The sequence below is a fragment of the Melanostigma gelatinosum genome, assembly GCF_949748355.1.
Source record: "Melanostigma gelatinosum genome assembly, chromosome: 7".
Taxonomy (NCBI): domain Eukaryota; kingdom Metazoa; phylum Chordata; class Actinopteri; order Perciformes; family Zoarcidae; genus Melanostigma; species Melanostigma gelatinosum.
Genome location: NC_136640.1, coordinates 3380001 through 3404237, shown reverse-complemented (window position 1 = coordinate 3404237; position 24237 = coordinate 3380001). Strand labels below are relative to the sequence as shown.

At 44.8% G+C, this 24237-nt stretch overlaps 1 protein-coding gene across 1 annotated transcript in view; it reads left to right on the top strand.

Moving 5' to 3' along the window:
* Nucleotides 1–1894: 1894 nt before the first annotated feature.
* The window catches only part of LOC306779576 (eukaryotic translation initiation factor 4 gamma 1-like), a gene marked incomplete at its 3' end in the record, with an annotated part of 24009 nt that continues 1666 nt past the window's right edge, over nucleotides 1895–24237 (top strand). The window contains exons 1-13 of the mRNA XM_079271542.1: nucleotides 1895–1920; nucleotides 7138–7192; nucleotides 7339–7460; nucleotides 7980–8066; nucleotides 9455–9487; nucleotides 10509–10703; nucleotides 11000–11102; nucleotides 15553–15695; nucleotides 20644–20736; nucleotides 21156–21237; nucleotides 22072–23202; nucleotides 23314–23402; nucleotides 23598–23775. Of these exons, the coding sequence (XP_079127668.1) occupies nucleotides 7386–7460; nucleotides 7980–8066; nucleotides 9455–9487; nucleotides 10509–10703; nucleotides 11000–11102; nucleotides 15553–15695; nucleotides 20644–20736; nucleotides 21156–21237; nucleotides 22072–23202; nucleotides 23314–23402; nucleotides 23598–23775 (2209 nt within the window). The 5' untranslated portion in view covers nucleotides 1895–1920; nucleotides 7138–7192; nucleotides 7339–7385. The remainder of the gene's footprint in view (nucleotides 1921–7137; nucleotides 7193–7338; nucleotides 7461–7979; nucleotides 8067–9454; nucleotides 9488–10508; nucleotides 10704–10999; nucleotides 11103–15552; nucleotides 15696–20643; nucleotides 20737–21155; nucleotides 21238–22071; nucleotides 23203–23313; nucleotides 23403–23597; nucleotides 23776–24237) is intronic.

Genomic DNA, 24237 nt, shown 5'->3' with positions numbered 1-24237 from the left:
TATTCTTGGTGTTTTTTTAAATAAACATTTGTTTCATTCATAAACTTCTATGGAGCACTCTTGGTCTCTGCATGAGCCTGCTTTCAGGTTTATTATATCAATTACATTGTGTTATATCAATTACGTGTATCCTTGGTCTATCTATCATGTCACTAGAGTTCAGTTTACCCTGACACTTACTTTTTTAAATTTTAAATAAGTTTTTAGCCTGAGGCCAGATTTACCTTCAGACAATTTTAAACATGTAGGTTCTTTATTATAATTTTACATATAATATATATTTATATATATATAATTTAACAATTATTCTAATACAAGATCTGTTCAATTTTATTCCAAAATAGTATTTATAAAATAAAAAATGTTATGATTCCTTTTTAAATGTTAACTTTAATAATTACTTCCTTGACATTTTTTCCATGGTTTGATTAGGCGTTTACCTCGTACTCGTACATTATCGACCTGGACCTTCCTGCACCTACCCGCACAATGTGTGCTTAAAGCAGGCATACAAAGTAAGAAAAGTGAGTAAAAATACCTCCATAACAACAAGCACGTTACCCCAGAAAAGACGCACCTTTCCTGGATAAAGGACCTGAAAATGAAAAAACAGTCATAGTGGAAAATAGTGAAAAACAGTCATATTATATTATGTCGAAAAAAGTGAAAAAATAGTCTATATATATAGTATATATCGCGTGTGTAAAATAGTGACAAACAGTCATAGTATACTAAGTCATACAAAAGCCATCGTATGTCCAAAACAAGCCTGTTGTCTATGAAACCGACACAGGCACTATAAACCTATCTTGCCACCAATGCATCAACATAGAGACATGTTCTCTCTGTGGATTTGACTTATTCATTTTGAATGTTGGACGTCAACAAGCGCTCCACCTCATAATAATCAAACAAAAACACACGCACCTCAGGTCTTCTGTCACTCTGAGCTCTTTGATCAGAAAGGATACTCGACTGTTTGGCAGAGCTTTGCACGTTAAAATGTGTTCAGAGTGTTCAGAGTGTTTTGAGGCTTAACGTGCAATCGCAGAGTCAAATATGACCAAAAAAACAACGATTCGAGTGTTGGATGGCAGACGGGCTAGAACCCGTGAGATTGTGGCTTCGAAACTTGTAAGTTGCGACCAAGTTTGAGGGTTGACGTGCGATCGCAGAGTCAAATATGTTCCGAGAAGAGTTCTGAATAAGTGGGTTCAATCCTGCGCGTTGCCAAGTGTCTAGTAAACTGCCGGGGATGCTTGTGTTGGGGTCATTGTCACCTGTATTTTGGAGAAATGTAAACAAGGGATTATGGGAAAATGGATGATGACCAGCTGAAATTTAAGTAAAGTATGGAGACAAAATTAGAAGGGGGAGGGGAGATGGAGAGGAAAGACAGATGGGTCGGGGAGGGGAAACTGGTGGGTCAGAGTTGCAGGTTGTGTAAACTATGGAGACAAAAAGGAGAGGCATAGGAAAGAAGGACATTATAGTTGAGTGGTTAAAGGAAGAGCATGACTTCTCCCCACAAAAATATATTATATATTATATATATATATCTCTATATATATACAACATCATATATATAATTTTAATACATTTTAATGCAAGATGCATTATTAAGGTATAGATGGGGGCTAATTCAAACTAAAGTACAATTAAACATTCCTTATTTTTATCTGTATGAAAAAATGCGAACTTGGCTTTAAAAAAAAAACATTAAAAATGTATTCATGTAATATTAAAATATTAAAACACGATAAAGATAAACCCCATTTTAAGATACGAAAAATACAGTATTTACAGCCCGAATTTACACTGAAAGTTTCACGTGATGGGATTTTTCACCGGAAGTACCTAGCTACCGGCTTCCGGGAAGATTCTCCGTCCGTCCGGCTCTGCGGACTCAAGGAGAGAAAGGTAACGCCACGGTCCTGAGCTAAATTCTTTATTAAAATGCTCAAAAATATCACAAATATGTCAAGTCGCTGTTTGAGAGAGACTCTGAAGGACAGTTGTGTCTATGTTTGGGCTTTTTAGTCAAGAGATATATCTAAGATATTGCTTCTTCGCTGGTTTTCTGCTGTTCCTTGCTCTGTTTTCAGGGATTAGCTGGCTAGCATGGCTAGCTAGCATTCCATGCTAACGCGACGTGGGTGTTCTTTCTTCACTTAGCTAGCTCCGGCTAGCAAGCTAACACGCTACGATAGACACCCACGTTTATAAATATACTCAAATTGTGTGTGTGATTTATTTGATTTGATTGTTGACACGTTGACTGTTGCGTCACAATGTTGTTGTTTTCTTCGTTTAACGTGTTTTGTTTAATGCTAGCTGGTCAAACCAACCAATAACCCCTTGCTAGCTAGCTAGCTAGCTCCCACGGTAGGCTATAGATAGCAGTAGGTTAAACCATGCTAGTTGTGTCGAAGCTGTGTTTGTGCACCTCTCAGCAGAAGGTGATGGAGTTTCTGTATTTGCTCGTCTGGTTGCAAAATAAAAAACATCCATGTTGACAGTTGTTGATTGCAGATAGAAGGATTACTGATTATTGATATCTTCAAACATGCAATAGCGATTTGAAATAGTTTATATTAGGCGGTAAAGTACTAACGATGGTTAAAATATCTGGTTGTGATCCAGTCGGCCAGTTCGTGCAGAAGCAAGGTTTTCCTGTTTAATGAGCTAGACAGTCAACACATTATGTGATAGTATATAATATTGTCAGATGAATCGAGCATGCATGAAGGAATTATGGTTTTAAAACCTTGATAAATGTGTGATTTTACCCATGTTGCTAATGCATCATTTTAAACGTTGGGTGTTGGGCTGTCAAATTCTGACTCATTCTGGCTCGTTTACGGTAACGTTAGGATACTCATTGTCACGACACTGTTGACAGCACTGCTGCTGTGTATCACCTAGCTAGGTGAAGCTATGAAGCATAGGTACTGTGCATGTGAGTAGCATATTGAGCTATTGCACACGAATGCACGAGCTAATAACCGGTAACTTTAGCGTAATTTAGGTCAGCATTCCCATTCATTGATTCACGATTCGACCTCTTGTCTTTACTGTCTTCCTTCAACGTCGCTTGTGTAGTATGGTGTATAATAAGCACAGTAGGGTGGTTGTCATGAGACTGTATCGGCTGAGGCGTGGCTGGCATGAAACCGGGTAGTCGTCGCGCCAATAGGAGGAGAAACCACGTGGTGGAATCCAGATTGGGCCTATAGGAAAGTTAGCAACATAGCTAACTGCACAACACACATCAGCACTAGCACGTCTTCGCAAACCGTGTCGCTATGTGTTTGGTGTGACCGAGCGTTTCATATGTGTGTTTATTACAATCCAATGCTGATATGTGTCGTGTGTGTGCGTGTAGACACAGCAGACACGCCCCTGTACCATTGCAAAAGTGTCCCACAGTTTGATCAGACACACTAACGTTTTATCAATGGGTAGTTAGTGTTGTATGAGTGTTGACAGTATGTGATATATTGCTGGTTTGTTCATGTTTAAAGCTGGTATTCTGCATTAGGGCGATGTTAAGGGCTGCAGACATGTGACCTTTGCTTGAGAGTGTGGGTCCAAAATGGATGCAGTTTCCTATGCTAGTCTAGGCAGATGTTGTTTCTTACCCAAGTCTGAGTGCTCCTCACTGACACTTAATGGTTGATAATGTGAAAACAGTGGTGCAATGTCTCCTGTGTCTCTGTAGTCTGAGAACAAAAGGACCGTGACTGTCATATGGACGATCTCAGATTGTGGTTGAGATTTCAAATTCAGAGCCTGCAGGCCAGTAAACTGCATATAACAGAGGAGTTACTGAAACCACAAGTCACATTGAGATTTTAGCAAAAGCGGAGGAATAGTGTGTGACTGTGCATTACACGTATCCATGTGCTATGTGTATTATGGCATTTGCAAAGTATCGTGACATCTGCAGCAGACCACGTAGATAAAGCCAGTGACTCATGTGTTTTTTTTTAACTGACTTCCCCAGACAGTAAAGGTTGCTTAGTTCTCAGTGTAGATGGTGTTTGGGGAAAAGGTAAGCAGTTGAATTTGTTCTGGAACGTGAGCTAGATTAGGCTTTGGTTGGGGGTATAGTTAGGGATGGAGGAGGACCAGATTTGCCATTAAGACTGGGGCTAAAGGAAGGCTTAGTTTGGTCTAAAGATAAGCTGAGAGAAGGTCTAGATTTTGTGTGGAGACTGGGGCTATAGGAAGGTTAGGTTTGGCCAAGAACTGGGGCTGAAAAGGAGGAGGAAGTTCTGTCCAGAACTGCAACAGTTGAATAACAAGAACTGGATACGGCGCCACCGCTTAGCCTCTCTTCTGTTACCCAGTTGGCACTTGTGGTATTGCAGTGAAAAATCCCCCTGCAAAAGGTACCGAGCTCACACAACTCTCCTAAAATACAGATTCTTGCAAAAAGAAAAAGTGGGCTCTCTGGCTTTTTACTAGTTACACTATGCAGCGCTTCAAACTGTTCCCAGGGTTTGTACTGATGTCTAATTTTCATTAATTCTGCAGACTACAGTAATGAGGGCGGTGTTGACGCTGGGCGTCACTGGCCCAGTAGTTGTTTAATTAAGAAGCCAGCCACGTCTCACTACGCCAGAGTAAAGCGTCCCACAGTATATAACACAATGTATGCAGAGAATACAAATAGCCTGGGATTTTCATCTGGCGGTATGAGTTAGAATCCATTATCTTTTACCAGGTGCCACAGTGACAGCTGGTATTTGTTTTCACCTTTTTGAGTCTGTATGTGAGTCATCGAGGCAAAAATGTTGTCCTGGAGACACCTGCTGCAGCGGGAACTTCCACAGAGGGTATTTTTTAGTACTTAGCCAGGTGTCTCTCTCTCTCTCTGTGGACGGATGCTTTCACCGTGATGGTGTCACAGCTGTGCAAGACACTTCACAGGTGTGTGGTTGAGATCGTGAAACGGAGGAGTTCGGAGACGTAAGTGCACTCTTACAGGCCCTGGTTTGATTTAGCTTCCCGGTTGGTGGGACAGTATTTTCCTTGGTCTGTTTGTGTGTTCCTGGTTACAGCGTGATTTCCTCCTCCTCTTGAAGGAAGAAAAAACACCCAGACTCATCATGACTCAGGCTTTTTACACTGCTGCTTGTGTGTGTGTGGGAGAGAGATAATGTTGGTCTGTGCTATAAATACCAAATGTGTCGCTATTACAAGGACCGTATAACGGAAGGAGGATGATTACACTGGAGTCATGAAGTGATCCGTGGGTCAGTGGGGTGACAGTGTCTTCCTAGTTCTAGTCATTCTGACAAACACTAGCTCAGAGGGTTTGTTCCTAGATAATCTTGGTGTATGAATGTCTCCTCTTTGGGTAACTCGTGTGTAGTTTCAGCCTCATGTAACTTTACTTAATGAGTTAAATCAGTTTCACTCAGATTTTAAACTCTTAAATGAAAGAGCACAGATTAGTGCTGATGCAATTACAATACCCTAAATTTGAGAATCTCTATGTTGCTGAGCACAACTCCTTAAGTATAAAACACTGATATTCTGTGTTTGCAGTATGGACAAGGAGTATTTTGTACTTCCAAAATGGTGCTGGATAATGCAGGCCTGACTCATTTTAAGGGGACGTTATGTGTCATGGAACCTTTTTAAGGTTTTGGACATGATTGTATTGTAATTGGATTAAATGAGAAAGCTTTGATTTACGCAGTGCTGGAGATCATTTAAGTGGGCGACATCCTGACATTAATGCATATTTTTGACTTTATTTTCCTGACTATATTTCCTTTTTTGGTGTATTTTTCGGTTCCATTTACTCGACTACCTCCACCAGATATCCAACATTTAGTTTTGATGCTGACATGGTTCTTTTTCCAGCTGGTAAACACACCTCGGTTCACTTTGGCCTCCGGGTGCTTGTGTTTAATGCACACTTTTTGCTGAGCTATCAGCACAAAATGTTAGCGAGTGGCGGTAATGTCAAGTGTTCTCTGAAGGGCAAACAAAAAAATCAGATTATCGGTTATTTGTTTTTCTCTCAACCGTAGTTAATTTTTGCAGCGTTTGGTCCATAGAACTACCAACAAATATCTGTAGATGTTTTAATTATATTACATTAACGGTGGAAAAAAATCAGGATTGGAAGCTTGTGTGTTGGAAAACGAAGTCATCAGGTGAACTAGACCCTCTGAGGGCTGATGTAATGTGAGCTGCAGGTGTAACTGACCCACCTGCTGTAGGAACATGGGGCTCGTTATTAACACCCACCTGGATTAATCCCGTACAAATGGACTGAACAATGAACTGTTTGTAATGCTCCAGTTATGAAAGACCTAAACTTTTGGGCCATTTCAAACTAATGATTTTGACGGATTGGACTGTGACATTTCAATCTCATCGACTATCTGTCTTCTCAAGCTCGTACCAGCCTTTAACCCTCTGAACATTAGGTGGTTTAGCTGCCGTCATATTTCACCCTCTGTGGCCTCGTTTTTCACTCCAACGTCTTCTTTACAGTATAAGACAGTTACGATGCAATAAATCATAAACTATTACAGAAGCGCATGTAGAAGTTCTTTGATTTATTTCACTAAAAGGGGAAAGCGATGCAGTATGTAGCTAACATTATTTGTGTTCAAATTTGTTCAATTTGTGCTCCCTGTGCTGTATATATTGAACTATTTACATATTTAGTTATCTTTATTGTCACATGACTGCTGGTCTCTGGCCAGTCAATCATGGCTTCCCATTTGCACCTGAGGAGCTCAGAATGTAAAGTTTTTTTTACAAGATCTATTTAGTGTAAACGGATTATTTGGGACAAAATTTAAAGTGAGGCGTGTAGAATGTTTTTGACAATTTTCAGCTTCAGTCTGGCTGCTTTTTATTAACGGAGGTCTCATTGTACGTGATGTGTTCAAGAACCGTCGTAAACCTTAAATCTAACTGTAGTCTGTTTTTTCCAGCGGCTGGCTACGATTAACGGTGTCATTTTGGTAGTTTATTTAAAGAATACATGCTTTTTAATCCTCCATCTTTTTGGGAAATAGTGACTTTTATTAAATTAGGTTGTTATAGATGCTGTAAAGTATTAGCCAGTACATGCTAACAAGGCTTCCCTTTCTGTCTGTCTCTTAGGAAACAACGTTCCTCAGTGTAACCACACTAAGGACCTTCAAAAGGATTCATTAATGTAAGTACGCCACGTTCCACTCCATCCTTTCAGCATCACATGGTCTCACTACTGTGGTATTAAATGTGACGATTCAGCTTAATTGCAGCTTTTCTTAATTTATAATAAAGATCCGTTTAACCCCCCCCTGTTCTCTCCTTCGTCAGATTTGTATACAGGTCCACATCCGCCTCCCCATGCAGAACTCCATGAAATGAATAAAGCACCACAGCCTCTAACAGGACCCCCCTCCAACCCCCACCCTGCCCCCTCCCCCGGCCTGTCACAGGTGAGCAATATCGTTGACGTCAAAAACAAACAGTTGTTTTAAATACAGAGTCTGGCAATGATAGACTTCCTGAGGTGTGGCGCTGTTCATCCAACAGCTCACTGCCGCTCCGTCTCGTTGCATTACTCGCTGCAATATTTCAAACGTCAAGTTCACAGACAAACTCCTTCATAATGAAAGTCAACTCGTGTTTCCTTTGACTACGAGTTAAAAGCTTTTATTGTGAAGCAGCAGCTGTTTGGTTTGCACACAGCCTTGTCTAGTCTTGTGTATCCAGGATCTCAAATACTGTATTAGAAGTCTTTAGAGCGGGCCACAGGCTCTATCACCATTGTTACCCTTCATTCAGGGATAGTGACTTAACATAAACTTTCCATATTGCCACTTAAACATCCTGTATTGACTCTTTTAAGACAAAGAAAAAGGGGCTGTTATGACACGGTACCTCATCCCTGCCTTCTCACTCTCTACTCCTCCTTTTTTTTTACTGCTGTTGACATCACTTCCTGTCTCTTGCAGCCCTCATTCCCCCCCGGGCAGCCCCCTTCTGTTGTGTTTGCCACCCCACCGCCTCCACAAATGAACCCGGCACCGCAGCCCCGACAGGTAGGCCCGACCCACAGACCCACACTGGTGGATTTTTACTCTATTTCAGAACACATTAAGTTCAGATATTAAAGCAGAATACGGAGCTGCAGGCTTTTCTGGCGCAGATGATAAATGGATCATTTGTTTTGTCAAACGTTGGGACGATGTGTGTCCTCTCTTTCCCGTATTGTAAAAACACAGCGTACCGTCTGCTGAATCCATCTGTGCATTACTTAGACGGTCTTTTGGCCTTACGCTCACCAGTTGTGCACCATTGTTAACCGTCGGTGGCAGCCTGTCCTTGGTGCTCTACCTCACACAGTACGGCTGCTTAGTGTGCACCGTGCTCACACTGAGCTTCTCTACCCCGGTTAAACTCCTCTATTCCTTTACGCTCCTGACTGACTGGAAGGGGAAGCAGTTTGTTGTAAACCCTATTTCTTTATGGACGTTTGGATTGTTTTGTACACTTATTTATTTATCATTTCCCTTGGAGTCTACTGTCATGTTAACCATGTGATTGTTTTTGTGTGTGTTTTAACATTTCTTGAAATAACATCCCTGTATTGTAAATACATTACTCAGCAAATGCAGTTGGGTAAAAGCAATCAAACTACCGGTAATGGAGAAACCGCAGTTGCTTAAGTGTGCATGGCTGTCAGTTTTAGAAAGCTGAAACTCCTGTTCAGCAGTAGGAAAGCAGCTTTCCACTGTTTGAACAGAAGTTTATATATTCACCTTAAAAGGGATCGTTTGGCTGTGAGGTTGTATGACGTATTCATCCACGGTCTGTGTTTTACTGACAGTAGATGGAGTTTGGAGAAACAGACAATGTATAGCAGCAAAACTTATTTTAGCCACCTTCAAAAAATCAGTTTTAGAGTCAATAGTTTACTGTGCTGTCAGAGATCTCTTTCTGAGGGTCAACCGAAGCCGTTTGATCCATCTGTGCTCTTCTAAAACACCACGAGTCTCCTTTGACAAAAGCAGCTATTTTACCTGGCAGACACGGGGGTTCCTGGTCTATCGAGGCCGTGATCGGTTAGCTTGTTTGTGTTATTGTGTGTACTTTGGTGAATCTGAGCTACACTTTAACAAAGTCACACAAACAAACTAGCCGATGGAGGCAGAGGTAGACCGGCAACTTCAGTGCTCTACGAGGTAAAATTACTTTTTGTCAACGGAATCTGGTGGCTTTGAAAATCGCATAGATGGTTAAAAGTGCTTCAGTTCTCCCCCGGAAAAGGCAAAGCAGTGAAAACATCTACTGTAGGTCACACACCTCCTATGGATCTCATACAACCCGAACTATCCCTTTAAGGGCCGTTTAAAAGGTGCAGAAGTGAAGCATGGATCTGGTGCTTTTTGTCTTCTAACCTCTGTCCTGTCTGCCTCTCCTCCTCTAGTTTGCCCCAGGGCCCCGACCTATACACCAACAGGTACTAACAGCAGTTCCTATCCTGTAACGTATGTCAGAGGCAGTAGAGATGATTGAGAGGCTCCCCGGTGTGCTTCCACTACTAAAAACATGACACTGATGTGAACTTTAGTTGTGAAACTCACCAGAGTAGTTTCCCGAAAGTGTTAATGAGGGAAATGATTTATTTTATGATGCCAAGCATTGTGATAAACCCAAAGGATATGATATGAATGTGTTTAAGTACTTTTTAACAGTGTTATGAAAAACATCTCCCAGTTATTTTACTCTCGTCTCCGTCTGCATGTTGTTAAGGAGACGCTAGCCCTAGTTTATGTTGGATTCACTGCTCTACCTATTCTCTGCATGCTGCTTGTGAATTCACGGCTTGGCTCAGGATGGACAGTTTCTGGGTGCTTTGCTCTAACTGATTGTGGTGCTCTCCCCCCCCCCCCCCCCCTCGCTCCCCATCTCCTCCCCCCTTATTGCTTCCATTTGATGTGACTCTGTGTGGCCTGTGTTTGCGCTGCTGAAGGGAGGCTTCAGGTCGCTACAGGTAACTCAATCTCCTCTTTCTTCCAGTTCTCCCCCCCCCCCCCCCCTCCCTCACCGTCTTGAGTGCATATGTGTCCAATATTTGGCAGTTGTTGTGGCTTTGTTGGCTCGGTGTCATTTGGGGTTTGGCCACGGCGGTGAGCTTCCCAGGCAGCGGCAGCAGAATGTCAATGAGGAGGCTCTGAATGAACCCGCATTAGCTGCTTTATCTCTTCTGGCTGGCAATATGTTCCCAGTTGGATTCTAGCCACAGGTTCATGGACAAACTATGAGCCGAGCTGTTAGACAGGACAAGCTCGGTCCAAGAGATAAAGTCAGAGACGGGCATGGGGAAGGATTTTTATGTTGGCGGTTTCAGAACGGGAACTAATGTATCAATTTGTGTCTCCACCCCATTCTTCTTCCCACATCGTCCTCTCTCTTGTCCTCCCCTCTATCATCTACATGCTTTCTCTGTCCGTGTTTTCTCCCCCGCCTCCCCCCTCCAGCCCTATTACACCAACAGGGCCACCCTGCCACCCAGCAGTGGGCCTCGGGGCATCCCTCCCAACAGCGGCCCTCGGCCTGTGACGCCCACCCACGTCTACCAGCCGGGCCCCGGCTCTCAGATGATGATGATCCCCGGGCAACAATTGCCCTTCCCCAGCTCGGCGCAGGGAGCCGCCTACTTCATACCGGGACAGGTAGGTAGGGGGGGGGGCACAGACCGGGGAGGGGTCAAGTAGAGACTTGTTTTATCAGAGCCACATGGCGTATGGACAGCTGAGCTAACATGACACACCCTAACACCATTTTTTTGAGTTTCCATCATAAGGAATGTAAACGGCAGCAACAAAAACAGTTCTCAGAGCAGGTGACATCTTAACATTAGAAAGTCTACATCAAGAAAACCCTGACTCATCATCTTTGACTGTGTTTGAGCACCGATCATCCCGACCTGACTGTCTTCCTGCTTCTTCCTCCTCTTTGTTTCCTTCAGTACCGGTCAGCGACCTACGTGGCCACGCCCCAGCAGTACCCGGTCCCAGCAGGCACCCCCGGCTTCTACCCCGGCACCAGCCCCGCTGAATATGGTACTTATGGTAAGAGGCTCTACCTGGGGCCTCACCTGAGCCACTCGCACATAGACACACACAGAGACACACACACACAGAGAGACACACTCAGACACGGGAGCCGTTGCTGGTTGGAAAGCCAAACAAGTTTTAGTGAAACTAAAAAGGTCGACGGATTCAAAGAAAAAGCTTCACAATGCATCTAAATTGGTTCTGATAATACTGCACATGGCTGCTTGTTCAAGAATGAATACAAGCAGTCGGATAAATGTGAACTCCCTATTTATTTAGAACGTGCTAAAATTGGTCCAAATATATAAAGCTGCATCGATCTGTGTGAGCGACCTCGGAACATAAAAACGTAAATCCTGTGCACTATAATCAACAAAAATAAGGTTTTCACAAAGCGGCTCTAAGACGGGGCACTTCCTGAATGTTGACAACAGAGCAGCTAATATTATACAGTAGACGAGAGCAAAACAAAGTAAGACTGGAGATGAAACGGAACTCCCGATTATGTTCCGTCTCTGCATCGATGCAAAGTCGTCCACATCGCGATGCATCTCCGAGTAAACACTTTTCTACACCTCTACTGGCATGCTAAAAATAACCTTCCCAGATCATGAGTAGACTTCCACGTCACTTCTATTTAAATACATTTGTTGTTGTTGTTTGTGATACTCTCGGTCGCTCTGGACTTTGTCCGTCTGCTGCTCCCCTCTGGCCAACACCTAAACTTATCTTCCTTTAATAACTCTATTATAATTGTTGCTCAGGACTAGTTAATATGAAAATGTGTTGTACCTGCTATCACACTTCATACACATGAACTTTACTTTTATTTAATTCCCATGGGTCTTCACATCTGCTCCTAAATACAGTCGCACAACAGATGTGTGCTGGTGATCCCGTGTGTTGTGACCCCCTCTAGAGGTTGCTGAGTGTCGGTGCATCACAAGAAAACAAACTTGCTGACCCCCACCCCAGCACCAGGCATCCCAACTATGTGTTGTCTTTGTTTAAAGTGTAGCTGATCAGCAGTACAATGCGCTGGCCTGAATACAGGACTGTAAACACAGTTCTTCCTGGTGGGCTTTCCATTTCACGCCCTATTGCACATCAGCGCGTGAGCTCTGTACGATGTGCACGGTGCTTTAGAAACACCTCTGCACCTGCGTGTGCATGTTTGAAGAAAAAAATGCAACTAGAAATGAAAGTGTAGTGAATGGTTATAAAATCTATTGTTTGCAGACTCAAATCGTCGGCTTATTCATACTTCTATCTGGTGTTTACAGACGGCTGTTTATTAAAGGACAGTTGGTGTGAAATGCAGCCGGCAACAATAGGTTGCTTGTTTTAAGTGTAACTGGAGTATATTCATGTAGAAAACACATCATAATACTCTGTGTATAATACGGCTGACCGTAGATCTGTTAAATCGAATATAAGGTATTCTGTCAAAGGGGATTGTCTTCATGTCGCAGTGTAACATTACAAGTATTTATGTCAGACTTCACCCTAAACTCTCTGATATCTAGAGAGGATCTATGTTATGAGGATGCAACGAGAGAAATCCTCCCAGCGTAATGCGGAGGACTCTGCTTTTTATTTTGTTGTCGCTTTGAATACAAGTGTCTGCTAAATAAATGTAATGCGTCAACTCCCTCAGGCGTGTCGGCCTATAAAGTTCACCTATAAACTTTTTTATTTTTCTATAAATCATAAACGTGTACTATGAACACTTATTGTTCTGTACTTCTGGCTCAAATTTAAAGCGACACGAAATGCAAATTCCAGAAAAACAGATCACCTGTGAAATACTGAACCGTCTCTTTCTGCTTCATGGCAGCGCACCCACGGCTGGCCTCACACGTCCGTTCTGTTTGTTGGTCTCTGCCAGACGTGGTGCTAATTTACTGGATTTGTGAGAGAGCTGTTGTGCTATTGGTGTGTTCGTGTTGGAGGAGGATGTTTGTCACGTTGATCGTTCTGCGTGTCACGACGCGAGGCTGTGACATGACCCCAAAAATAACCGGTCATGTGACAGTGAGAGAGTTTCAAACTCCTGGTCTCTCATGGGCCGGACCACTGCGTCGGCTGTGAAGGTGTCCAGGGCTGTGTCCGGTTTTATCAGGAAACAAGAAAAGCAACACAGACTTATTGTTTACCTGGAAATGATTTTGGCTTTTTGCCTCGAGGAGCTACCACCATACCGCTCCGCTAACACCCCCCTCTGGTCCTCTAAGTGGTGCAGTCTGTCTGACCATTGACTCCTTTTCGAGCAGTCAAGTAAAACACACACACACCGTGCTGACGGCGTACGGTTACTATTTTTAAGACCCGCCCTCCCGAGCTGAGTGATTTGCTCCGCTCATGCCGCATACGTGTGCACACTCAGCCCACCCCTCTTTGTAGTAGCTGGTGATGCCAGCACGGATCAGATCACAGGGATACACGCAAACCAGAGCCACTCTCAATGACACAACTGAACAGTTCAGCTCGGCTGCCAGCGTACACTGGAGAGGGGGAGAAAGGGAGGGAGGTTAAAAAAACAAGTGAAAGGCAAGAGAGGAATCAGGAAGGTCAGAGGGAGGAGCAACATGCTGGGAGAGGGAGGGCTGGGCGTTAAGAGGAGTTGTTCTGAGAGGGCACCTGTAGAGAGGACAGGAAGAAGTTCAGAGAGGGGGTTTGAACAGAAACCCCCTCTCCTTTTTTTCCCTTCCTCTGTCCGTTCACAGTTCTGCATTCAGCAGGCGTTGAACATGGGGAACCGAGGGTCTCGAGAGCAGCAGGACTCTGAGGGTAGGTGTCGTCTTGGCGGTGATCTCCTGCACTTTTCTAGAGTCACTCTTTCGTATTTAGGGCATCGGGGTGCCGTCCAACAAAAGTCTCATTCTGCCTTTCAAATTTTTTTAGCACGCCATGTTCCATCTTTCTTTCCCTCTTTCTCTCCCTCCCGTTCGTCTTCCTTCCCGTTCCCTCTCATGCGCACTCTCTTCTCCCAGCTGGTGTGGTGTTTTTTTGCCTATATTTAGGCTGCGCTGCCCCTGGTCAACAATGCAGACTAAGTAATGTGAGTTACACTGGACTGCATGAGGAGGAGGAGGAAGAGCGGAGCAGGAGCGAGCTGCGAGAGAGGCCTCTGCAATCTGAGGATTCCGTTTTTTTTTTTGTTGTTTTTAACTTCAGTCCTCTTTGAAAGTGTGGCTACGACCAGTTGTGAACTGTGAGCTGAGGCCGGTTACAAGGCCAGGTAATGTCGACATTATTGACCGCGGAGGCTAACACAGGTTCTTTGTTGATGAAACTTTTTTTATTTTTATTTTCTTGTTGGCAGCAGCTTTGCTGGCGAGTTTGTGAGCAGAGCTGGCTCGCGTCGTGGTCCGAAGGGCCTTCCAGATGCCATGTTCGCTTCTGTTGACCGTTGCATTCACTTCCAACACTAAGGGGGGGGGGACCGCAAACACAGTGAGGGGAACGATACGGGTCTGACTTAATCAGTGGTGTCATGAGGACACGTTGACAGTTGCAGCTTTCAGGCGCCTTGTTTTGACAGTTTGAAGATTGCAATTAGCAAATACTTGCTGGAAATGAAGCAGTTTGAGGTTCTATTTTGTGGAAAATATTTAATTACAGTCATCTGATACTTTATTTTGGTCACTTGTTACTCAGACTGCCTGGAAACAAGTGTAGAGCTGAAGCGATTGGTGGATAAATCCAAAACTATTATAGTTATTAATGAACCGTGTATTTGTTTTGGTTGGATTAAAATGAGCACCACAACATGGTGGGAAGTTAAACGTTGTTTATTAAAGTCAAATACAGTCTGCCTGTATGGTCCGATATTAATAACGTGTTTCACATTGATTTGGTATTTAATTGATGACACAATAATGGAGAGATTAGAGTTAAATAATCAGTGTTTGTCCTTTTTAAATCCCTACATTTATTTGTTTGTTCATTTATGTATTCATCGCTCATTCGTTGAGATTAACCCGTTTATTTTAGACAAAACGTTGTGACAGCAACACTGAAACGCTTCTGTGATAGAGATTTAAATATTCAACACGTTTGTGTTTAATTTCGTGTGTTCACATAAATGTAAAGTTGCTCGGCGTTGGAGTATTTGACAGATTCCGAAACTGTAATACAGCCTCCGTTGTGACTGAGCAGAACTTTGGTTCTTTATAAAAGTTGACCTCATAACGTTGCTGTGGACGTAAAGCTGCAGCTGTTGCGCTGCAAATCATAGAGAAATAAAAACCGTCAAATGTTTTGATGCAGCTTTTGTCGCTGCCTCCAAGTAGCCCGACAGGACCTTCAGATCATTGGCAACGTAATGCCATGGTGTGAACACGAGCTATGTGCTGTCAAGCGTGTGTGTGTGTGTCAAGTTTTGGCTGTACCGGTGTGTGTGTGTGTGTGTGTGTGTGTGTGTGTGTGTTGGTTTACATTCTGGTCTGTGTCTGATCCACAGCAGGGGCCTACTACCCCGCCCAGCCTCAGTTCACCCCCTCGGTGCAGCCGGCGCCCGTCATTATGAACCCGGCCCCTCAGCAGCAGCCGCAACCACCACCTCAGCCCCCCCAACACATCGCCACCAAGCGGGAACGGAAACAGGTACGGTCGCTATCCTGCATCACACTTACAACTTCAACTCCACCATCTTACCCACAGAGTGAACCTAGAATAGGCCTTTGAATAACATTGTTAAACGTGGTGGAAACAGCGATAGGAAAGACTTAAAAGAACTGTTCCTAAAATGGAAACTTTTGTTATCAGCTCTGTTTGGACTAGATCTGGTTATCAGTGAAGGTCAGGTACTGTAACTTGCACTAGTATTTCGTGTTGAGTCCATCTGAATACATGGTATCTGTGGTCTCTAGAACATTCCAGACCCAGCTGCTGTGTAGATGTGGCTGTATACATCTTGGTGATATTACAGACTAGCTGAATAATATTTTTTGGTTCTTGAATGATGGCTTTGATGACTGCTCTGTACTGTATGTTGTGAGAATATAATGTTTCCTGCAACATGCACGATGCAGTCAGGTACACAAAATCACACTAATCTGTAAACTTTACACCGAGTAAAGTCAGTGAGTGTCGGAACATATCTCTGCTGAACATCTGACTTGTTCTCATGTGTCAAAACACAGATGGAGTCTGTTTCTGTAAATAATGCCATGAGTCCAGAACAGGAAGAAATGCCACCAAAGTGAAACTATTGAAATATCAGTTATGAAACGGATCCAAATGTTGTCATCCTGCTGTTGCAGGAATAAAAGGAACTGACCAAAAACAGAACGAAGTAAAGTATTCTTGAATATGTGGACCTATAGCTATGAGTTTCTACCCGGCAACAAGGAGCTAGAGGAGCGAATGAAAGCAGCAAGTCCTCCTCAGAGATCACTGAGGGACGAGCACAGTTCTGTGTGAGGGGAAAATGTCACCAAGGTGAATAATCTGACTTCCAGATGCACAATATGATAGTCTGGCTTCAGATGCTTTGTTTATGATGCTCGTCAAGTTGTTTACGTACATAAAAAACACAATGATTTAGATAATATTAATTATCATGAGCTTGCCAGACAAAAATGCAATTAGTCTGGAAGCTCTCAGTTCATTTTTGTTCATCAACGTTACCAGATCCGCCCTGTGAAGATGGCCAATCACAGCACAGTAGTGCCAGCCAATCGCAGCGCATCAGGGCGGGACTTGGCACAAAGCGGGGTGGGAATATAATAACGCATGAGTACCGCAAAAATGTAAACCGCCTGCAGCGTGCAGGTGTGATATGAACTTGTTTATTTAACGATTGACAAATAATGTCAGAAGGGAGAAGTTAGTGTTTCAAACACGCCCCATATTACATAAATCGTAACCTGTTGAGAGGAGGGAGGAAAAAACATTAGCTCACAGATCCGGCTAGTTTCCAGGACTCTTCTGTAGATAGATTAGATATAGAACTACGCTTACCAGACTTCTGTATACGTGTATGTTCTGTATGTAAGAAGTGGAAGTAGTCGCTGTGGCATCACTCATTAATTTGTGGGCCGCCATTTCGAAGCCTCGTGTTCGGCACTTTGGCCGTTGCCATCTTGGTTTATTTGTAACCAGAAGTGACACAAGGCGGTGGTGCTAAGTGTAACTAAAAGCTGACTAAGACAATTTTTCGCTGACCAAATTCCCGAAGTGAAGTGACAACACACTGTTAAAGGGTTGAAGTTGCACTGAAAGCTCCCAGCTACCTGTCAATCGCAGTAAGCCCCGCCCTAAAGCATCCCCTGCTTTATGGTCTGTGTGACTCTAAATGGACCATAATGTACTAAATGAACATCATGCTGTATTGAAGAAGACTTGAAACTAGAAATTGAGACCATAAACTCATGTTTACAATGTTTACTGAGGTAATAAATCAAGAGAGAAGTAGTCATTTTCTCATAGACTTCTATACAGCCAGAGGAGTCGCCCCCTGGTGGACACTAGAGAGAATGCAGCTTTAACACGTGAAGCATCGACTTCACTTTTCAGAACTGGAGGTTGCCATCTTGGCTAGCTGCTACAGGCTACATTAGCCTCTACTAAATTTCCACCGGAACTGTTGGTGGTCACGTTACATTGTGGATAATGAAGGAAGACGAATGCATTGAGTAAAAAAAGACTCCATCTCTGGTTCTGCTATTTTGAGTCATGAGTCCACCAATATTACAGAAGTGCAATGCTTAATAAGTGGAGTGCTCTGTTAATATTTAGGTGTTTATAATTGAAGAAGCAGATCATATTGTTATGAATGTGAGCCAGACGGATGTACAACTTTATCAAAAAACTAGAAATTGATGATTTTCTGAATGCTTTAACTCGACATTAGTCACTGTAAGCGACGGCTGTTTTGGATTGACCCTTTTCTGTGTTTATGCAACAGCTCCCTCACAGTAATATGAACAAATAATACAGCAACCCAACGACCCGATGCTTTTTAGACAATGCAGCTCGTCTGCGGTGTTGCAATCTCCCTCAGTGTGACTCCAGACTCGTTCTTGAGTCTGGACGTAGGGTTCAGTCCACTGATGGAAACCGATAGCGGTGAACTTGACCGTAACGTGGTTGCGGAGTGAGTGAGCTGCTGTGCGGCATATTCTACAGTATGTCTAGTGTTTCCTCTGCTCTCTAAGATGGCTTTCGCCTGGTATGTGGTAGCTCGCTGTGAACTGAAGCCCCTGATGGTGCCTCTCGTGTACTCATCTTTTATTTACACTCCTGTGATGCTGCTTACATTTGAGAAGTCATTTTAGACATTTCCAGATTCCCCAGAGACTCTTTTATCCAGATATAAATTAAAATATTCCATCTCCTGCACTATTAAGGGTTTTTTCAACCTCTATTTGCGTTGTTTTCCCTTCGTTGCCCTGTTGATTGTCGGTGTCGCTGTGTCTTTACAGTTGGTATGGGTTTGTGATGAAGCTTTATCCCGTTTTTTGTACTTCATGTCGGGTATTCGTCTTCATCTGACCAAACATCCTAAATCTGACTTATCCCCTGACTGCTTATCAGAGACTGTGGTCGGACTTTGGCTCGTTCCCATTGGCCCTCGTGCACAATCACTGTCTCTGTCATGTGAAACGTCAGTATATTCCCTCAAGATGACAGACGGGGAGAGACTGAGAGAACTGTTAGTGCTTCAGACATAAGACTCTGCATTCTTGTTTTGGGGGTGATGCTCTTTGAGAAAGTAGGTCGAGTTTTGGTGTTTTCATTTTAAGGATTACGAGTTTTAAGGGTTTAGTGTGGCCTTCTATCTACAGGACAGTGTGGCTAGGTGGCTTTTTTACTTATGTAGTTGCTTGCAAGTCTCACATAGAAAGAGTGTGTTTGTGTTTGGGCTGCTATATTTCGAACTTTTATATTTCGAACTGCCAACATTCACCCAATTTATGCCGTTTAGTTCCTGGTTACATGCAAAAAGTTGTAGCTTTGCATTTATTTTTTTTCCACTTTCCTACTCTTTTGCTCTCCCCCTCCCCGTGTGTCAGAGAGAAAAACCAGAGGGGAGGGAGGTGAAGGACATGTCAGCACATAGCTCAGCTCCACGTGGCCACCGGTCTCCTCCCCCTTCTGAGCCGGAAGGGCTAACCAACCAGCCTTCCTCTGCTTGCTGCTGTGGCACCCCCCCCTCCTCCTCCTCCTCCTCCTCCTCCTCCTCCTCCTCCTCCTGTACTGGTTTCCTCTGCCCTCAAAAGGGGCGGGCCTTAAAAAATAAGAGTGACTTGAGTGTGCAGGATGACAGAGCAGGCGGAGAGAGAATGACGGGAAAGGGGGGAGTTTCTCCTAATGGCTGCAGCTCATTTGATAACGCCAACTTGTTTTCTTCTTCTTGGAAACCCTCCTATCCCCCGTCCTCCCCCACTACTCTGCCCCCCCCCCCTTCACACTCCCGCCCCGTTAACTGTCTGTTAGTCTCTGTGGGAGGGTTTGCACATTCCAATACCATAGCTTTACAAGGCCAGTCGCTTTATCCTCTCTCTCTTTTTTCCCCCCTCTCCCCCTCCCTGTTCTGTTCAGCGTATGAGAGGGAGAGAGAGTGATTCAAGTTGCTAGCTAGCTTACTGACAGTCAGGCCCAGCCCTGTCCTGCAGGCCTGTAGCTCTCTTATCACGGCCTGGATGTGTGCGCGTTAAACCGAGGAGAAAAACTTCACTGGGCTACAGCCACGGGGTCTGTGGGGGTTTTTAAAGTGCGCTGGAACGGCTACTCCGGCCCCAGGATGAGAGAGGCCCGCTCGGGTTTGTAAGGCTCCGAGAGAGGAGTTGAACCAGAGAAAAAAAGGTCAGTGGCAACGAGCAAATATTGTTCTTAAAACGCCCAAAGTAGGCCGGAGACTGTAGCAGCTCAACTCTTTTCACAGTTTAATCTATACTTTACTTTAAGCAGCGCTGTGACTCATACCAGTTGCATGACAGCTCTGACTGCCGATGGTAAGTATGTAGAGAAAGAAAAGAGAGTGCTGGATAGAAAAGCATGCGTTTTGTAACGTAGGGCACTCCTTGTGAGGGATCAGATTTTATTTTTCACTCCCCGATTGTGCTTTGGCTTCATGAGAGTCATAACAACCTCAACCAGCAGCGGAATTAGTTTGGCAATCGGCCCTTTTTTTTTTAAAGTCTGCCGACTCGATCCTCGGCTCAGTCAAACAGAATTGCGATGCGACTTAACTGGCCGAAGCACATTCAGCTGCGAAGCGGAGGAATTTGTTGGTTGTTATTTCGGTGCCTCAGCGTTCACGGTGTGAGAAATGCAGCCTTTTCATTGAATCGGAGGCAGCCAGCGAGAGTCACGGGGCTGACGACTGCGGGCCGTTGCATCATGGGAAGGCAGCTCTCCCCTCTTACGTGTGCTGCTGTCCTCACCCCCGAAAGGTTTTCAACCCTTTTCTCTTTTGCATTTGTGGAAGGGAAGTTCTCAAGTGCTTAATCCTCACGTACGGATTCATTTCCTTCTCTCCTTTCCTTTTCCTGTAATCGTTTGTGCTCTCACCCTGACGAGCGACTCTCTTCCCTCTCCTCCACAGATCAGAATAAGAGACCCAAACCAGGGAGGCCGAGACATTACCGAGGAGATTATGTCCGGGGGCCGCAGTGGCTCTACCCCAACCCCACCACAGGTGAGCTACCGTACAGTTCAATCTGTATTTATAGACGCATATAAAATGTTTTTATTGAAATTGTAAAATTGATGCACAGTAAAAAAAAATGACTTGGCTGCCATATGCTTCTACTTAGCACTGTGTGAATGTCAGCGTAGTTCGTTATAGCATCTGAAGTATTTGAAACAAGAATCGACTTGCCTGCTCCGTCCATATGTTACTACTTTATGGGGAATGCTGCTGATCGCCAGGACATGTGTTACACTACAACCTGTCAAAAGCAAGCTGATCGATGGTTTGCTGTTGGAGTTCTGATGTCTGGTTCATATATCCAACGTGAAACTATTTTCTCTTTTGTCAAGTGGAAGAATGAGTGTTGTCCTCCTCGCCACTCAGGGCACGCTTTACTTTCTGGTGTGTTGTGTTTCTCCCGACAGACGGGATCAGAAGGTACAGCGGTGGTCCAGTCCAACGGTGAGAGCGTCCCAGCTGCTGCCTCGCCGGCTCTGGTTAGACCAGGTGAGGGCCACATGCACGGCCACATGCACGGCCACATGCACAGCCACACAAGTGCACAAGTACAGTTTCACAATGAACACGATTGATGATGTTGCTTTTGAGGAAAAACAAAGAGAAAAAAGAGCTGAAGAGAGAGACTCTCATAGATATCTATGGACTGGATTTAATTTATTTAATATTTCTTTATTTCGATTTATTTCTTGATGTATTTAATTTATTAGTCATTTACATTTAAATTAAATCACGTTCACCGGAAAGGTCATTCTTATTTTAAAGTCTATTTTCTTTACACAATCTTAGGGACGAGCATGAGGAATTAGCAGCAGTAAAAAATGCTCTGATACACTTGATTGGATAATTGTTGTGCAATTCTATATGTATATTTATTTGTAAATAAACATGAAATTAAATTGCCATACTGCTGAGTATGTACACGCCCTGCAAAAACAGCGTGGGGCTAGTTTGAACGTCGTTTTCAAAGTTTTTTTTTGCACTCTCAAAATGGTAATTTACTACATCTAACGTAGAATATACAGCAATACGTTGAGTATATTTGATATATCGCCCACTTCTAGTTGATGAACGTTGGTTGAGGGTGTGCATGACACACACAAAGCGTATACACCAGAAAACTGATCATTTGTTCATCTTTAACTCCGACTTAGAGATATTATTTTGTTTCTGGTAAATCAGCTTCAGTATCGTTAGATGTTTGGTGAATGTGATCCGTCGTCTGTAAAGTCTCCATGAATACCGTTTGATGTTGTGAAATGATAACTGAGCTGAACAAACTGCTTTTCAGACGTCTGACAACATATTTTTCTGACCCTCCAGATGACAGAGGGAAACCTACGCCCCCTCTTCCGTCAAAGACCCCTGAACTCGCTAAGGGAGACCACGTCCCCACAGACGCTTCCCCCTCTGACACAAACACTAAGCCCCCCGCATCCCCTCGACTATCAGGAACGGAGGACGTCCCTCTCGACACTATTCCCACTCCCGCTGCAGACGTGATGGATGCTCCCCCAGCTCCCAGGGAAGCCACCCCACCACCACCCAAGTCGGCGCCCGAGGTGCCCGCCTACCCTGCACCCCTCCCCCGCCCTGTCCGCACCTCTGCCGCACAAGGCAAAACAGACAAGAAACCCACAGAGGCAAAGGAGGAGGTGGTGGAAGAGGAGGAGGAGGCGGAAGAGGCAGCTGCCTCTCTGGTCACGCCTCCCTCCACCACTAACGGCGTCTCGGAGCCGGAAAGCCCGTCGGTCGTGTTGCCACCCTGTCACCTGGAGGCTCCTCTGGAGTCTCCCATCGCACAGCCGGAGGAGCTCCGCCTCCCCAACGGGCTGCCGCTGCCGGACCCGCGAGACCCAGAGGAGCCCGCCGCAGGTTCGACGGAGCATGACGACAGCCCCATCACCGAGCCGGACGTCATGCAAACCTCCACAGTCGTCACTCAGGCGGCGCCCACGCCCGTGGTCGAAGCTACGCCCGTGGTCGAAGCTACGCCCGTGGTCGAAGCTACGCCCGTGGTCGAAGCCGTTCCCGTGGTCGAAGCCGTTCCCGTGGTCGAAGCCGTTCCCGTGGTCGAAGCCGTTCCCGTGGTCGAAGCCGTTCCCGTGGTCGAAGCCGTTCCCGTGGTCGAAGCCACGCCCGCCCCTGTTGATCAGCCTCCATCCGCTGTCCAGGAGATTCCTGCCGATGCAGTCAACCAGGCAGAGCCCGCCGAGCCCGAAGTTCAAGACACGGTTCCTCCAGTCGCCCTGGACATCAAAGAAGACACCCCAGTGCCCTCCTCTTCCGTGGCGGTGGCCGCGGAAGAGGAGCCATCTCCTGCGGAGACGGTTTCCGCGGCTGACGGTGCCCCCGAAACAGTGCCCGCCCCCCCCTCTCCCACAGCAGAGGAGAGGGAGGACACCCCTCCTCCACAGGCGGTCACACCTGCCCTCGTAGAAGCTACTATGCAAGGTCAGTTGGTTACGTGCTTAAAATACTCTGCTCCATCATCTTCTTGGGCAGGTTCTTCCCGATATGTTTGTCTCGATCTGAGGCTGATTGTGTTCGTCTTCCGTCTTATAGCCGCCGTGTCTGTGCCAAAGAAGAAGAGGAAGATGAAGGATCTGAACAAAAAGGAGGCAGTGGGAGACCTCCTGGATGCCTTTAAAGAGGTGTGTGCATGTGCAGTGATGCATTTATTAACTCATTTCTATGCCGTTACAACCTGTTTTTAACTCAAATCAACCCCTAGACGTCATGGTCAGTGAGAAAAGAGGCTTCTTTCCCCCCCTCAGGGTTGTTTTATTTTACATATTGAGTTTAAGAAGGCAGTCTGACTTCTAACCCCTCTCCCATCTTTAAACCAGGAGCAGGTAGTGGCTCCGCCCGAGCCCGAGCCTGCCCCCGTCCCAGCCCCAGAGACCAAGCCCCCTGCCGCTTCCCCTCCTGCCCCAGAGGATCCTGACATGACCTGGGAGGACAAGGAGGACAAGCGGGACGCTGAGAACGTTCAGCCGGATGACAAGAAGTACCAGTACAAAGAGGGTGGGTCTCTGGACCGTGATACCTTTCGGCGTGAGCATTCACGAGTTGACGCGTCAGTCGGAGCGCGTTTGTGTTTGCGTTGTTGGAAGGAGGGAGTGGCGTTTCACCCGATTGTGCTTCTGTTGATACGAGTGTTCAGTGGAAAACGATAGATATGTGACGGCAACGAAGCATCTTTGAACAATAAGCAGAAGAAGAAGATTAAACGGGGAGATTTTTAACTTGTAGATGCATTGTAGGTCATGACCGTTAGCCTCCTTGAAGCTTTGCTCTATTATATATAAACACAAAGAAATCAAAGCGAGTGAGAATAAGTAATTTCAGCATCTTTTTTAAGCAGGTTATTCTTTACTGTCGTTGTACAACAAAACACAAAAACACATTAAAAACTGACTTAAAGTTCAACTTCAATGTACCCAAGATGGATTTTTATCTGAAAGGAAACGGGCCATATATACTGTA